General features: G+C 40.0%; 1 protein-coding gene across 1 annotated transcript; it reads left to right on the forward strand.

Annotated features, from left to right (window-relative positions):
* Window positions 1-2,313: 2,313 nt before the first annotated feature.
* On the forward strand, window positions 2,314-14,252 carry dnaaf2 (dynein axonemal assembly factor 2). Its single transcript, XM_041215049.1, has 3 exons — window positions 2,314-4,284; window positions 11,270-11,416; window positions 13,074-14,252. Exons 1-3 carry the CDS (start codon window positions 2,347-2,349, stop codon window positions 13,755-13,757), a joined length of 2,769 nt encoding a protein of 922 aa, XP_041070983.1. The 5' UTR covers window positions 2,314-2,346; the 3' UTR covers window positions 13,758-14,252.
* The last annotated feature ends 451 nt before the right edge of the window (window positions 14,253-14,703 follow it).

Consider the following 14,703-nt stretch of genomic DNA (forward strand, 5'->3'; position numbering starts at 1 on the left):
TCGTATTGAATGGAGGAGCAGGCTCAATGGGATGAATGGCCCACTCCTGCTCGTATGTTCCTATATTTCTTGGAGGATCATATTGTGAACGGGATAGAAATTATCCCTGAATGTGAGTTAGCTGCCCTAACAAATACAGGTGTAGCTAACACTCCTTACTGATAAAAGTAAATAATTCTCTGAGAAACGTATTTGACGTGGATCTGTCATGCTTTGTATATCATTTTTACCAAATGAATATTACTTATGACTCCTAAGTTCTAAACTCTCCCCCTGGTTGGATAGTCTAGAACTAGGGGTCATAGTATCGGGATAAGGGGTTGGCCATTTAGAACTGAGATGAGAAATTTCTTCACGCAGCGTGTTGTGAATCTTTTGGGGTAGAGAACTTCAGTGGATGGTGGATGCTCAGTTGGTGAATATACTCAAGCGTAGATCAACATATTTTTGGGCACAAAACAAAAACAGAATTACCTGGAAAAACTCAGCAGGTCTGGCAGCATCGGCGGAGAAGAAAAGAGTTGACGTTTCGAGTCCTCATGACCCTTCAACAGAACTTTATTACCTCTAGACGATGCACTCCTAGCTGGTCTCCCACATTTATTGGTCATCCAAAGCTCGCTGCCCATGTCTTAACTCACAGCAAGTCTGATTCTCCTATCACCCGTGTTCTCTGACCTACATTGGCTACTGCCAAACAATGCCTTTTTAAAACTTCTCATCCTTGTTTTCAGATCCATCCATGGCTTTTCCTATTCTATCTCTGTAGGCACGATGGGCTGAATCTCTTTCCATCTCTGTATCTTCAGCCCCACAATCCCCCTGAGTATCTGATCTCCTCTAATTCTGGCCACTTGTGCATTCTCAATCTTAGTAGTAGCACCACCATTGTAGTCGCACCTAAAGTGCCTAGGCCCCATGCTCTGGAATACCCTCCCTATGCCTCTCCACTTCTCTACCTCAATTTCCTCCTTAAGGAGAGTCTTAAAAATGTACTTCTTACTGTCACCTGTCCTAATATCTTCGTGTGTGGCTTGATGTCATACTTTATGTAATGCTCCTGTGAAGCATAGGGCCATTTTATTATGCTAAAGGCACTATAAAAATATAAGCTGATGTTATCTGCTCTGTCCTGACTATTCATGATTTTTGAACAATTCTATCAAATCTCCTGTCAACTTCCTCTTTTCCCAGAACAACCCCAGCTTCTCTAATCAATCCACGTAACTGATGTCTGTCATTCCCAGAACCGTTATTGTAAAACTTTTCTGCACCCTCTACAATGCCTTCACATCCTTCTGAGAGTGGTGCCCAGAAATGGACATAATACTGAGCCATTGTTTATAATAGGTTCATAACCAGAACATGTTGGTTTTCCTTACTATTTCTAATGCATGCCACCAACAGCTATCTACTGTTGATAGAGAGAAGTTACAATTTAAAAGTTGATAACCAGTAATTGGAGATCCAACATCCCTATCATAATTGTGCTGTTGAGCTAAGTTCTGCATACAATTTTTTTAAAAATTGAGAAACCAAGATGAAGCCCCGAAGTACAGTATGACCAGGCCATTTGAAACTATTTACCACAGCAGTTTTTAACTGCAGACATTATTTTTAATTCTTTAATGGGATATAGGTGTCACTGGCCAGGCCAGCATTTGTTCCCCATTCTTAATTGCCCTTGAACTGAGTGGCTTGCTAGACCATTTCAGAAGGCAGTTAACAGTCAGTCACATTGCTACGGGTCTGGACTCACATATAGGCCAGGCCAGGCGGCTTTCCTTCCCTCTATGGCATTAGGGAACCAGATGGGTTTTTACCACAATTGATGGTAGTTTCATGGTCATCATTACTAAGACTAACTGCAATGGTGGAATTCAAACCCATGTCTCCAGAGCATTAGCCCGGATGACGAGTCCGTGACATTACCGTTATGCCACCGTCTCCCCTCAAATATTTGTATAATAATTTCTGCAGTTTTATTTAGAAAAAGTTATTAACAGGAACATGAGCAATGAAAAAGCAGCATTAAGACTGTGTTTGGGTTTGTTCTGGGTCTCCTTGGCAACTAGGACACATCACAAGATTCCGTTTGTTCCTTGTCTGCATCCGCCGCATAGTAGTAAACACCCAACATGCAACGTTTGTAGATAAAGTAGCATATTAACTATAAAAGGCCCTTCAAAAAAAATAATAATAAGGAAACTTAAAATAATGCCTTCGGAATTTGAGAAAAGAGGACTCATAGGAAGCCTTAGCAAACTGCCCCTGGCGTCATCAAGGTGCGACCATGCCCTGCGGATGTAGATGCGCTGAAGCTGTGCTGCGGTTCGAGGCTGGAACATGGCGGCAGCTTCCAAACTGGAGGAGCTGGACTTGACGCGAGATGAAGTGGATCGCTTTGCTAAAGCATTTAAAGATGAGAAATTTAGAAAAATGTTGTGCGAATACGCGGAGGAAATCTCCAGTCCGGAAAATAAGAAGAAGTACGAAGAGGAAATCACTCAGCTGGAAAAGGAGAGAGGCGTGGACATCAAATTCGTGCACCCCAAACCAGGCTATGTCCTCAAAACCAGCGTCAACGGGGACAAGAAATGTTTCATCAACGTCTGCAGCAACGACTTGATAAACAAGCCCGTTTGCAAATCCGGAAAGGGTGCCAACGGGACGGTGGGACAGCATTGGTCTCTTCCATACAGTTTGGCGCCTGGGAGGGAAGATCTGGGTGCAGGTGGCAGAAAGCACATGATTTACGATGTGGTGTTTCATCCAGACACTCTGTACATGGCCAATAAAAATAAGAAGTTTAAAAAAATGGTAGATCAAACTTCCATTGACATGATAGAGAAACAATTAAATGCAAAACTAGATTTAAGAAATGTTAAGACTTTAAAAGTCAAATACAAGGGGTTGCCTGAGGCACCTGTCATCCGCAAACCTATTCCTGGTGGTCCCAAAGAGTCTCCAGAAGCAGACAACCCTTTAAAGTTCCCTTATCCCTTTGATCCTCTAAAGTCAGAAAATACCTCTGGGAATGGCACGAAAGCTAAAACAATGAGCGAGAGTTCAAAAGCTGCTGCAAAAGACAAGAATATGAAAACGCAAGACAGCAAATTCACCCAACCCAAATACTCCATTATTTACAGATCGCATTTTGATTTGCAAGATTATCGATATGCTCGTGAAGCTGTTCCCAGCACTAGACCTAAAGAACTGGTGATCACTATCAACCTCCCTTTGCTTAAGTCTGCAGAGGATGCTTGCTTAGATGTAACCAAGAAACTGTTATGTTTGGAGTCGCAGAAACCAGCTTACAAGCTTGATTTGCCTCTGTCATATCCAGTAGATGAAAATCTGGGGTCAGCTAAATTTAACAAATCCAAGAGACAGCTTGTGGTTACTTTGCCTGTGCTGCCTGTGAAGCAAGCCTGTGTCCTAGAAATCGAACAAGATCACGGTAGTGATTTTGATCAAACAAGGAAGAACAATGAGTCCACAGAGATTGGCCAGTCACACTGTGAATCAGAATCCTTTCAGCTTGAAGGACATTCCCATTACCAAAATGAAGAGTGCACTGGTGCTTTCGTAAATCCTGAAGGTGAGTTTGAATGGGTTAATGCCTTACAAGGTTCCAATTTGGAAAAATCTCAGAAGAATAAACACCTTGAACTCAGCCAAGTAAAAACAACTACTGATTCAGTTGTTAAAGAATCTGCATCAGTTTCAAATAATAGTTTTGTAAAAACAAATGATGTGATTGCTTGTCCCAAACTTCTTTCAGAGGTAGATTCTGATGAACAGAAAAATGGCCCCAAAGAAGGTACAGTTGCTTTGAGTGGTCAGGACTTTCCTGGGTCTATGGAAAAAGTATGCAGTTATTCTGCGGGTGGGCAAGTAAATGATCATCTCCAAGTAGATTCATCTGCAAACACTGAATTCTGCTCAGATGACTGTTTAAAGGAAACTGAACCAGTGTGTCCTGGTTTCCATTACCATCAAAATGAAGACTCTATTACATTCATACTGCAAGTGCGAAATATTAAAGAAGAGAGTTTCAAGTCAGTGCTTCATAGTCACGAATATAGTGTTATATTTGGGACACAAGATTCTGATGCCTTGTACTCCTTGATTGTTCAGTTTCCTCCAGAACATCAGCTGGATGGCACAGAAACTATACTTAATATATCTAAAGACAATGCTGCAGTGGTGTTAGTAAAATCATCTGAGTGTCGAGGCTTGTGGCAAAGCTTTCATGCTGGAGATACACACAACTGTTTACAGGTAACCTTTCTGGTCCCAGAAATCACACGTCATGTACAAAACATGATTGCTACGTTAACTCTTCTGCCCTCCCTATTTAGTTCTCTTCATTAACATAGCTTTTGTAAAACAAATGCTGAAAACATTTTAAAACGAACCTAATCCTTTAGCTGATCCCAGATTTTTAAGGGGCAAACCAGCCACTGCATTATTCAAAAGTAAAACAGCATCTCTAGGTACTTAAAGGAACACTCAAAATGAATTTTTAAGAAACCTTTAGAGATTATGCAAAAGGGAATAATGTGAACCATCTCCTGGAGAAACAGTTCCTTGGTGTTTCTGCCTCAGCAATCTTTGATGGACGCTAACCTTCCAGGGACTATCAATATGATAACAGTATTAGTGCAGTAGTATCCTTGCAGCATAGCTAACTGATATTTGGTAATCCTCACAATGCCACCAAAAGATAATTCTGGTCCTCTTAAATCATACATAAAAACTAGGAGCAGGAGTAGGCCATTCGGCCCTTTGAGCCTGCTCAGCCATTCAGTATGATCATGGCTGCCCTCTATCTCAACATCATATTCCTGCTTTCTTTCCATACCTCTTGATGCCCCAATATCCAAAAAATTAGCAATTTCTTTCTTGAATATACTCAGTGATCCCGCCTCCACAGCTTCTGTGGTAGAGAATTCCACAGGTGTGAATAAAATTTTCCTCCTCAGTCCTAAATGGCCTACCCCATATCCTGAGACTATGGCCCCTGGTTCTAGACTCCGCAACCCGGGGAAACATTCTCCCTGCATCTAATCTGTCTAGCCCTGTTAGAATTTTATATGTTTCAATCAGATTCCCTCTGATTCTTCTAAACTCTAGTGAATACAGGCCCAGTCAAACCAATCTCTCCTCATACATCATTCCCCGGTGTCAGCCTAGTGAAAATTCACTGCACTCCCTCTATGACAAGTATATCCTTTCTTAGATAGGGAGACCAAAACTGCACGCAATACTCCAGGTCTCACCAAGGCCTTGTATAACTGCAGTAAGACATCCCTACTTCTGAACTCAAAGCCTCTTGCAATGAAGGCCAACAGACAATTTGCCTTCCTAATTGCTTGCTGCATCTTCCTGTTTACTTTCATTGACTGGTGTACAAGGACACCCAGATCCCTTTGTACATCCACATTTCTCAATTTATCACCATTTAAATAATACTCTGCCTTTCTATTTTTCACACCGAAGTGTATAACTTCACATTTATCCGTGTTATACTGCATCTGTCATGTGTTTGCTCACACACTTGTCTAAATCACCCTGAAGCCTTCTTGTATCCTCCTCACAACCCCGTGCATTTTTGTGTTGTCAGCAAATTTGGAAATATTGTATTTGGTTCCCTCATCCAAGTAATTAAAAAAATCATGAATAGCTGGGGTCTGAGCACTGATCCCTGTGGTACACCACAAGTCACCACCTGATATCTGGAAAAAGACCCATTTATTCCCACTCTCTGGGCAGGATTTTACATGTCGGCGAGTAGGGGTGGGGCCCGCTTGCCGACGTATAAAATGATGGGTGGAGCTCCCGATGTCACCATGCCCCATTTAAATTTTTAGGTAGGTTGGGGCGCAGCAAAATCAGCTGTGCGCCGGCTGACCTGTCAATAGCCAATTGAGGCCATTGACAGAGTCAATTAAGTAATTAAAGGACCTGCCCGTCCCCAACCTTAAAGTTGGCGGGCAGGCCAGGAGTCCCATCGCAAATTAGAAAAAGCATGAAATCTCATCCACGGGCGGGATGATGTTTCATGTAGGTTTTTAAACATTTTAATAAAGTTTTTGTAAAAATTTTGGACATGTCCCAACTCGTGACAAGCTGCACTTAGCCTCAGTGAGATGAGTGCGCTCTTTTGTGCGCATGCTTGAAAGACCGCACTCTCGATTTTGGGATTCCCCCCGCCCGCGTAGGAAGCGCTTCTGTACGGACGTCACGCTGGGTGGGCCCATGTAAAATGGCGCCAATCGAAAGCATGCCTATGCATGTCCGCCCTTCAACTTTGCCCCCGACAGGGGGAAAATCCTGCCCTCTGTTTCTGGTCTGTCAACCAATTCTCAATCCATGCCAATATATTACCCCCAATCCCATGTGCTTTAATTTTGCCCACTAGTCTCTTACGTGGGACCTTATCAAAAGCCTTCTTGAAATCCAAATGCACCATATCCACTGGTTCTGCCTTATCTATTCTACTACTTACATCCTTAAAAAAACTCCAGTAGATTAGTTAAGCATGATTTTCCTTTCATAAACCCATGCTGACTTTGTCTAATCCTGTTAATGCTTTCCAAGTGTTCTGTTACCACGTCTTTGATAATATACTCGAGCGTTTTCCCCACTACTGATGTTAGGCTAACTGGTCTGTAATTATCTGTTTTTTCTCTCCTTTTTTACATAGTGGGGTTACATTTGCCACCCTCTAATCTGTAGGATCTGCTCCAGAGTCTATAGAATTTTGGAAGATGACCACCAATGCATCCAGTATTTCCAGGGCCACTTCCTTTCCTCTGGGATGTAGATTATCAGGCCCTGGGGATTTTTCAGACTTTAACCCCATTAATTTCTCCAGCACCATTTTTTTTACTAATACTGATCTTCTTCAATTCCTCCCTCTTACTAGACCCTTGGTTCCCTAACAGTTCTGGGAAATTATTTGTGTCCTTTTTTTGTGAAGACAGAACCAAAATATGTGTTCAATTCTTCTACCATTTCTTTGATCCGCATTATAATTTCCCCCATTTCTGACTGTAAGGGACCTACATTTATCTTTGCTATTCCTTTTCTCTTCACATATTTATAGAAGCTTTTACAGTCAGTTCTTATGTTTCCCTGCAAGTTTACTCTCTTACTCCATTTTCCCCTTCTTGATCAATCTATTTGTCCACTTTTGCTGAATTCTAAACTCCCTGTTCTAATGCTCCCTATCCTCAGGCTTACTGCTTTTTCTGGCAATTTTATATGTCTCCTCTTTGGATCTAATACTATCCCTAATTTCTTTTGTAATCCATAGTTGAGCTACTTTTCCTGTTTTATTTTTGCGCCAGACAGGAATGAATAATTGTTGTAATTCATGCATACGTTCCTTAAATATTAGCCATTGCCTATCCACTGTTAACCCTTTTAGCAGATTCCCCAATCCATCATTGCCAACTCATGCCTCATACCCTCATAGTTCCCTTTATTTAGATTTAGGACCCTAGTTTCAGATTCAGGTTCTTCACTCTCTATCTTAATGGACAATTCTGTCAATTTATGGTTGCTCTTCTCCAAGGGAAGATTGTTCCAAGGGAAGACAACATGATTGTTAATTAATCCCTTCTCGTTGCACAATGCCCAATCTAGGACAGCCTGCTCTCTAGTTGGTTCCTCAACATATTGACCTAAAAAACCACACGCTAGGAAATCCTCCTCCACGGTATTATTGCTAGTTTGGTTTATTCAATCTATATGTAGATTAAAGTCACCCATGATTACAGTTGTACCCTTATTGCACGTGTCTCTAATTTCCTGTTTAATGCCTTCCTTTACATCTCCGTTACTATTTGGGGGCCTATAGACAGCCCCCACCAACGGTTTTGGCCGCTTGATGTTTCTTATCCCCATCCAAACAGATTCCATATCATGATTTTCTGAGCCAATATCCTTTCTCACTCTTGCATTGATTTCCCCCTTTACCAACAGTGCTATCCTACCTCCTTTCCCTATTTGTCTGTCCTTCCTAAATATTGAATATCCCTGAATGTTCAGTTCCCATCCTTGGTCATCCTGCAGCCATGTCTCCGTAATTGCAACTATATCATAACTGTTTATATCTATTTGCGCTGTTAATTCATCTACCTTATTTAAAATGCTTCGCGCATTAAGATACAATGCCTTTAGACTTGCCTTTTTAACCTTATTAGTCATTTTAGCTTTATTTTGCACTATGACCCCATTTGTTTCTCGCCCTTTTTTTCTGCCTTCCACATTTTCTTCTTACTTTTCTGTCTTTCGTTTTTATCTTGTTTCCCCCTCCTCTGTCTCCCTGCTCAGGTTCCCATCCCCCTGCCACTCTAATTTAAACTCTCCCCGACAGCACTAGCAAACACACCCCTGAGGACATTGGTCTCAGTCCTGCCCAGCTGCAACCCATCCTGTTTGTATTGGTCCCACCTTCCCCAAAACCAGTTCCAATGTCCCAGGAATCTGAATCCCTCCCCTCTACACCATTTCTTCAGCCACGTATTCATCCGATATATCCTGTTATTTCTACTCTCGCTAGCACATGGCATTGGTAGTAATCCTGAGATTACGACCTTTGAGGTCCTACTTTTTAATTTACGTCCTAACTCCATATATTCAGCTTGTAGGACCTCAGCCCTTTTTTTTAAACCTATGTCGTTTGTACCAGTATGTACCATGACTACTGGCTGTTCGCCCTACTCCTTCAGAATGCCCTGCAGCCTCTCTCAGACATCCTTGACCCTGGCACCAGGAAGGCAACATACCATCTTGGAGTCTCTTTTGTGGCTGCAGAAACGCCTGTCTGTTCCCCTTACTATTAATCTGCTATCACTATAGCCCTGCCACTCTTCTTCCTCCCCTCTTGTGCAACAGAGCCACCCATGGTGCCATGGACTTGGCTTCTGTGGCTTTTCCCCGAGAAGTTGTCTCCCCCTCTCTAACAGATATACCATTTTGGATACTGTTGGGGAAAGGCCACATGGGACTCCTGCACTACCTGCCTTCCTCTACTCTGCCTGGTGGTCAAATATCCCCATTCTGCCTGTTCAGTCTTTACCTGCAGTGTGACCACCTCACTGAATGTGCTGTCCATGACATCACAGTGAATCCACCCACAGCTCCGAGATGCAGTTAGCCAGTACTGCAGCTGGACACACTTCCTGCACACATGGTTGCTAGGTACATTGGAAGTGTCTATGACTTCCCACATAGCGTAGGAGGAGCACATCACAGGTGCGAGTTCTGCTGCCATGACTTCCCTTTAGATTAAGCTCGTTAATTACTCCCTTTAAAGAATACGAACTACGCTAGGGGCCTTATTCCACTCCAAGCTCTCCCACTATGGTCCAAAGTCCTCACCTTACTTTGTTTAAGCTAATGGACTGCATCAGTTTAATTAGTAGAAAAAGTAGTAGTAGAAGTACTCACCTGACCCTACTTACCAATCAGTTACCTCCACTGGGTCACGTCCCTTTTGAATTGTGGCGTCACGAACACTAGACTTTAGATAGAATTTAACCCTTAAACTCCCTCAGTTACCAATCTCCAACTGAAGCTCTCTGCTGCAGACAAAGTCAGCACTAAGCTGCCCTCCTTTTGCACTCTCTGAAAACCTGATTAACCAGTTATCTAATGAACTAGTTACAGTTGCAAGCAGAACCTGTATGAGCCCTGTTTTAAGGCTGGACTAAAACTCACTTTCCAACCCTAACAGCAACTTTTAGTTAATTGCTAAATTAAAGAAAGACAAGACTTTAGACAGAATTTAAGCCTTAAACACCCTCAGTCACCAATCTCCAACTGAAGCTCCCTACTGCAGCCAAACAGAGCACTCCTGTGCAGACCAAATTGCAATATTGTTGCCTCTTTTCCTACTGAAAATTGATTTCAGAAATGCCTGCTCATTGCAGACATGGTGTTAGCACAGCATATATTATAACCTGCATACTGATGTAATGTGTGGACACCTCTTAACCAGATTTGTTTGTAAGTAAACAATAGGGCATTTCAGGGGGGGAAGTGGAGGGTCATAAATATGGGAGGCAATTGGATTTCACTATGAATAAAATTTATTGGAGGAAAGTCGTAAAATCAGTTAATTCCTAGATTTTCATTAACACAGAAGCTGGTGGCTGATTCCACTTAATGTGCTCATTTTGAAGCCTAATTTTCCAAGTAAAGTTTCATTTGTTCCTAGCCCATTCTTCATGCTGCCAGTCTGTTTGTCAGCCTCCTTGCTGTAGATGTAATTGGGTGTCCTCGACCCTTGGAACATGTTTTAAGCGCGAGTAAATGTAGGTGATTTAATCAGAAAAAAAGGGATATACTGAAGGTCTGAAGTTACTGTCTCGACCTGGGCCCGACTAGTATCCAGTACAGATAAGATACTGTTCCTGTTGTTAGTGTTGAGCATGGTTTGAACAGTGCAGGAAATCAAAATTGGAGGAGGCAAAGTGGGAATAGGAGAGGAAGTTAAAGTGTCATCATAGAAAGGTAAAACTTGCAATCAGAATGGAGATTTTGAGCGAAGCCATCACTTAATCTGAGTTTGGATCCCACAGCTTAAAGGAGACTGCAATGTAAGCAGTGAATACTGTGTAATAAATTGGAGAATATCTTGCATGAAAAATTATCAGCACAGGTAGGGCAGCTTATAAAAAGAGTTCTTGTTGGTGTAGTGATTCAGCACTGCTCCTTCTCCATCTTGTAATGTACCTATGATGTGTTGTATAATATGATACAATTGAGTGGCAAAAACATTTAAAAAGTATATGTTCAGTTATGTAGTTATACTATAAATGGTAGATTTATAAGTATGCAAATGGCAATGTAAATTACAAAGACACTTGGCCAATTGGAAGTGAAGTTGATATGTCGAGTTTATTAGTACAATATCAGCTTGTTTGCCTCCATGTATGTAGTATAAGATTATATGTTTATTGATTTTATTCATAGACTAGTTACCTTTTACAGAAGAAATTTAATTTATACTATCTACTGGTAATATAAAGTACTAAAACCCATGTTTTATTAAATATCTATTAATACAGGCTGACTCTTTATAAAGTTACTGCAGATTCAAAAATACCTTAGGAATTAATCAAGCTAGATTTGAAAGAATTACGTATTTTGTTTCAGGAATACTATTTGTAAAGGCAAGTGCATAATGAAGTATGCTTTTGTCAGATGTCCTCTTTTAAATATGTGAACATGAAGTGTTCTTTCTGTTTAGAAGAAGTTGTTTGTAACTTCGGAAAATATTGATCAATTCCTGAGTACTTCCTTGGAGGATCCAGTCCCAAACGACCTAACTGAAAAACATCCTGTGGTAATTAACGTGGCGGAAGTCAGTGAAAGTGGCCTTGTTATTCATTCTAAGGTGAGTTATGTGAAACAAAATCTAAAGGTCCAATAAGAACATGATTTACAAATCATAATTTTCTTCAACCATCAACAAAAACGTTGCAGAAAATCTGAGGAAATGATTCACAGAGCAGAAGTAGGTTGCTCCACACCAACTAGCTAGATTATTATGTTTGAATTCAACAGATGAGTTGTTTGCTGACTATTTCCCCTCTCATCTCTATCCAAGTTGTCATCTAGTATCTTATCTAAATGACCATTCTTCCTGTTTGAGCTGCAGAGAGCCTGAGCCCATCCTCATCCAATATCCAAACACAAGAACTTAGAAACCTAATGAAGAAAAGTTCCAGATTCCTACCCCAACTAATGTCATTTAACAGAGCACAAACTTGGATTAGACCTGGGACATTCCAGGTCTGACTAGGTCAGCTACTCATTTAACCATCTCTCCTCTGTAGAAAGAAGCATTCTGGTATTGTTGGTGGCCTGAGAGTCCGTCAGCTGCCTATCCCCTCACCTAAAGACATTGTATCCTGGTAGAAAATGAAAATCCTTGTTACCCGAACCACAGCAGTATGCGAAACATGACTGAAAAACAGATTAAATGGAATTGTTATTGGGTGTTTTATCTTTATTTAAAATGCATTTGATCTAATTCAGAAAGTTATGATGAATCTTCTTCTGAACCAAGTATTTTTAATAAGTAATGAATCATGATCAAACCAGAAATTTGCTTCTCCTCACAGATGTGTTTTGCACAACATCATTTAACAGTTTGATGTTTTTAAGTGTTATTCGCTCAGTTTCTAATTTGGATAATTTTTATTTGTGTCCCAAGAGAGGGAATTTATAGATAATTCAAGATTTAATGTTTATTGGTCTTTTCATTGATCAAACAATGTCAAAAACTAAGAAAACCTTTTTGTACAATTCTGTCTTAAGTTTTATTTCAGGCTTCACTTATTTGTATTTACTCGTTAACACTATTTGCTCATGACAATTTTTAAAGTATGCTTACTATATTAGCTATACTGCGTTTGGAATTTATATATTTTCTGTTTTTTTTTAACTACAAGACACTATTCATCATCATAATTGTGAAGAAAATATTACACCGCCACCAATTACCGTAGAATCATAGAATCTTACAGGAGGCCACTTGGTCCATTGTGCCTTTTTGAAAGAGCTGTCCAATTAGTCCCACTCATTTGCTCTTTCCCCTTATCACTGCATTTTTTTCCTTTTCAATTCTGTATCTAAATCCATTTTGAAAGTTACTGTTGGACCTGCTTCAGGCTGTGCATTCCAGATTTACATTCTACTTGTGTTTTGGTAACACACTGTGAAGGGAATTTGAAATTACTATGCAATATCATTGTCATGACAACCTTTGTTAATGATGTAATTATTAATTAAATTCAATCACATTATTCCACATCTCAATCACTTCCCTCAAAGTTAACAGAGGTAACCACAGAAACAGTCAAATGATATCAAGGAGCCATTACTTTGTAAAATGAAATCTACGAAATCTCTCGCTGCCTTTATCAACATTTCTTCAGAAGCCTGACAGATCAGAAATTGATCATATGATGCGATTGATGCAATTTTTTTACAGCCTTAAATAATATTTTCAATTCTAATTTAGATAAATATTAATGCCGGTCTTATAGTTTCAGCAACAAGAGACTAATAACACCAGCTTTCATGGATCTTCTGTGAAACCAGACAGAATTAACCACAATGAAACTTGTAACCTTGGATCAAATATTCAGCAATGTACAGAAGAAATCTGCTTCTCTGAATCTACTGCAAGGGATAACAGATTGGCTAAGGAGACACCTTTGGAAAATGATGCTGTAGGGTTTGTATCTAGTCACAGAGACCAGTTAGTTGCTGTGTCAGAAGCTTACAATAATTTTACACAGGCATCTAACACAGCAGAAGGAACTATAATGAAAATTCCAAGGGATGAGATGGATCAGTTGACTCTCAGTAACTGTTTGACTCCAGTTGATGGGAGTAAACTTATTAGTGAGGTTGAAAATAAAAGTCAGTCAATTATACCATCCTCACCCCTCAGTATGGCAACTGCTGAGGATCCAGTATCAGTGAACTGTAAAAAGTCAGTCAATTTTAAAAGATGTGTAAAAGTGGAGGATGATAATGTACTTGATGAAGATGACCTTCCAACTGACCAGAAGAATGGAAACCCTCCTGAGTTTATTAAGCCTGCAGCTGCACCACAAATTCTTCAGGAAATCAATCCTGCTGATGAAAGTGTTAAGATTATTAGTGACCATAAAACACATTCTGCATTCAAATTCCAAAATACTGAGTTATATCAACTAGATTAAAGAAATGTTTGATCTGTTTAGAAAGGAAACTTTATTGTACAGTAACTGATCTAACACTTAGTTTATTCAGACTCTTGCAATACTAAGATTGGGTTATATTTTAAAATTTAAAGCTGTAATACTTTGTATTCAAGGTTGGTTTGCATTTTTACATTGTATACCAAATCACAAAATAACTTTGAATCTTTTAGCTGATGGCCATATAATAGGAGCTGAACTAGTAAATTCGATGACTATAATTTGTGATTTGTGATTAAGTCTTCAGGAGTTATTTAGTAGTTCCTAGACAACTTCTTAGGAACAGCGATTTTAAATAGGTCCAGGTTTGTATCATAATACCTATTTTTGTTGAATTGAAGTTAATTAACTTTAGCTGGCAAGTATAATTTACAAAAAAGTACCTTGTTTATTAAAATTGTTTTAATTCCTACATTTGGATGATATAATTGCAATGTCAAAACCAATTTGCAATTTAATAAATTATATTTTGAATCACTTGATAATTTTCAAGCTATTTAAAGTTTACAATTTGTTGATAAGATACAGTAATATTTTTGCTGGAGGTTCTGTGGTGCAATGCGTAGCATCCCGGCTCTGAACCAGAAGCTCCAGATTCAAATCCTGTCTAGGACTTGATGGCCGAGCAAGATGTGCTCGTGACGTGGCCAAACAGGTTTAGCATCAACCTGCAAATCCTTCCAACACATGTCAGTGGCAGGTGGTAAGAGCAGGAGAGATTTCCCATCAGCTGTGGGATAAAAGAAAGTTGGAGCCTCTACCATCACTTTCTGTAGCTTCAGACTACAATGGGCATATAAAACTGCATGTTGCCACAGCAACTCGGACTCCCTGAGAGAATTGTAAGACACCACCACCACCATCAATATTTTTGCTAATATCAGTGTCAATCTTAAAGTTAATCTACTGGTTTATGATCCTCTGATCC

This window comes from Carcharodon carcharias, chromosome 20 (genome assembly GCF_017639515.1).
Source record: "Carcharodon carcharias isolate sCarCar2 chromosome 20, sCarCar2.pri, whole genome shotgun sequence".
Taxonomy (NCBI): domain Eukaryota; kingdom Metazoa; phylum Chordata; class Chondrichthyes; order Lamniformes; family Lamnidae; genus Carcharodon; species Carcharodon carcharias.